This window comes from Arachis duranensis, chromosome 1 (assembly GCF_000817695.3).
Source record: "Arachis duranensis cultivar V14167 chromosome 1, aradu.V14167.gnm2.J7QH, whole genome shotgun sequence".
NCBI classification, from domain to species: Eukaryota; Viridiplantae; Streptophyta; class Magnoliopsida; order Fabales; family Fabaceae; genus Arachis; species Arachis duranensis.
The window spans coordinates 89,318,604-89,321,759 of record NC_029772.3 but is presented as its reverse complement, the minus strand read 5'-3'; the positions used below and the strand labels follow the sequence as shown (position 1 = coordinate 89,321,759).

Here is a 3,156-nt window from a genome sequence, read left to right as displayed (position 1 = left end):
CAGTTGGCCATTCATTAGTAACGACGAATCAAGGAAACCAACAAACAATTCACACTTCCTAGAAAAGCAGAGTAGAATTAATACGAAAATTGCAGATGAATTCAAGGATATGTCAAGAACAAGTCGACAATTCCGGGCTCCTCGGCTATTGCTCGCAAAGCATCAACATCATCCTGACTGTAGGTTCCAAACTGTTGCCCTTCCGGTGATTTTCTCCCGGATAAATAGGCCACACATAAACCTGTATATAAGCCATATGAAATACACCAAAAACACGATATCAAATCACGAAAATAGATAACACAATCCAAACATCATGCTAAACTGCTGCTAAATATGACTGATTAATTTGACATGTTCAGCGAAGTGTAAATGCAATAGAGGCATTAATATTTATATATCTTGAAGAAGGAAAAAGGAACAAGTGGATACCAAAGAGGGAGAAATTGCCACTGCCTTTCAACCAGAACAAGTTTTCGCAGACTCTGAGACCGTCCATCTTGAAACCACGATTGGCGGAGTCCTTGGAAGCCGCCAGCAATACTTTAGCGGCACCGACGCCATAGTCGCCGATGAAGTAAGTAGGAATCGGAATTTGGGAGCTGCCTTCGACGTAGGCCATGAACTCGTCGAGCTGCTCCGGCGAGTCCGGGAAGAACTGGCCCACGCAGAAAAGCGCGTCGAATGGACCCGCCGATTTGTTCACCTAAAAAGACAAAAACAACAACAATCAGTGCTACGCCAACGAAAACTGTGCAAAGGTGATAGTAAACCCTAGAGAGATAGAGACCGATGAGACGCGCTTGAAGAGCTGGTTTAGCCGCCCAAAAACGTCGCCGCATAACAGGATTCTTGGAGGCATAATGGAAAGATATACAGAGAGAATGTGAAATTGAAATGGAAATGGAATCGGAGATGAAGCTCGATGTGCTCGCGAGAGCTTCACTCTTCACTCTTCACTCTTCACTCTGTGGTTTTACCGTTTGGGCCAAGAAAAACAAAAATCTGAGCCCACATTATGGACTCGTGGGCCTTCTGCTCCAGAAGCATTATTGAATCAATACATAATTACATAACTAACTATCTTTATCAATACCAAAAAAAGTTTGCATATTACATATCTTTATGGAGTGTCTTCACCTATTTTATTTTTTATTTTAATTATAACTAATATAATAATCCTTCAATAATCATAGTTTTCCATATGAATAGTTAAGCGGATCTAACTTTTATATTATATATGTTAAATGAAGCAGACCTCTTGACTTGATATTAACTTTTAGTAATCAATAATTAATGAAGTGCTGTCTATTCTTCTTTTTTTCAAAGGAAATTCCAACTAACCAACCTTTGTCAATACTCAATACGTAGGTCGCAGAATATTGTATAAATATTTAAGTAATATTTTTATACTTCATATGATCAAATATAAATTAATTAAAAAGTGACATGCAGATAGAATATTATTTTTGAATTGTTTAAATTTAAACTAAAACATATCACTCTTTTATTGATATCCAATCATAATAATTTATTATGAAACAATTTTACCATTGCTATATTTTATTTGAAAATCCACCAAATATTTGGTGCTTGCAAGTTGCTACCAGGACTACTTTCAAATTATATCTCTTCACAGTTGGTACTTTATAGTTGATACCATATACGAGGAAGCTAAGAGTGTGTGTGGTTTAAGTATTACTTTGTTATAAATATTTTATTTCCATGGAAATTAAAGATATCCAAAAGAAAAATAGAAATTAAAATGATGGTATTTTGATTCTCTAAAATCAAACTTGCTTAAGAATAGCTTTTCAAACTTTGAACTAAACATAAAAATATAATATTTTTATATTAAAATTTTTAGGAATTATTTATAATTTTTCCAACCGCACACACCCTACGAGACATGAAGATGACATTTCAAAGTTTTCAAGCCCGGTAAGAAAATAAAATCAAAGAAAAAGATGGGGTTTGGCACGTGGTCTGGTTGGTATGGCTTTATTACAAAGTGTGAATGCGAAAGTGTGAACATGCCCAGTTTTCTTTTAGTCTTCTACTTTTATTTATATATTTTTTTTAATATGATTCGAGCAAGATTTCAAAGTAGTCGTACATAATTAATTAATTCATTAATTAATTTGAAGTGGAAGTCGTTACATTGTGGAATAGATGAAAGTGAAAGGCGCTTTTAGGATGTTCCCGGCTTCTCTCTAGATTAATCGCTTTCCATGTATTGTAATTAAGTTTTGTACATTTAAAAGAAGATATCAACTTATCAAGTGATCAATATTTTTTTTATTTGATTTAACACTATTTAATTCTCCATTTTCTTTTACTAGAAATGCTAATTTTTTAATATTCTTCTAGCTATGTAGCTAATTCATTCTATGGTGTTCTTTAATTAACCCTCGTGAGTAATAAGTATAGAAGCTAGCCACATAATTACGTTTCAACTAAGGGACACGGTGCATGATTTGTATAATTAATTAGTGCAATGGTGAATGTGAACACAACAGTGATTAATGCTGTTGATGAAGTGGGTGGTATGGCCATGTGCTTCAATCCAGCTCTTTACATTTGGTAACCTCGATTAACCATGCATCGAAAGTGATTAGTCCCAAATTACATTTTAATTTCTCCATGCTAGCTGTCTATTTACTACAAGTGGGTGGATTATATTAAACCATTTATTTACTACAAAATTAAGTTTAATTTGTTATGTGTTTGTATTAAAATTTTAGATGTTGGTCATGTATTTTTTTTAAAATAAATACGGCACGTGAATAAAATCTATTTTTAATTAAAAGTATGTTACTGCAATGTAAAAGAGATATATAAATAACGCTGTATTATTAAATGTTCAAATGTCAGGGCTGTCACTGGTTAAGTCTATAGTATGGTATAGTACAGAGTACAGTAGACCAAAACGAGTGGCTGGAATATAGTCAAGGTCAACAAAATTCACCCATTAATTATATTTATTAATAAACTAAAAAACATGGCGAACTGAGGTATATATGTATAGCATCAGCATGCATTACACACCGTTGTTTGCGTCACATACTTTCCGAGTACATTTTCATTTATTAATTCTGGATGGATTGGTAATTAAATCCCAACACCAAATGGGAGTTGAAAATTTAAATTTCTGAG

The 3,156-nt window shown here is 33.6% G+C and overlaps 1 protein-coding gene across 1 annotated transcript in view; it reads right to left on the bottom strand.

The window, feature by feature from the left end:
* LOC107496659 (zinc finger CCCH domain-containing protein 64) overlaps nt 1-964 on the bottom strand; it is a gene marked incomplete in the record, with an annotated part of 4,294 nt that extends 3,330 nt beyond the window's left edge. Inside the window, 3 exon segments of the mRNA XM_052252901.1 lie at nt 112-241; nt 433-706; nt 791-964. Coding sequence (XP_052108861.1) covers nt 112-241; nt 433-706; nt 791-862 — 476 coding nt within the window.
* Nucleotides 965-3,156: the final 2,192 nt, after the last annotated feature.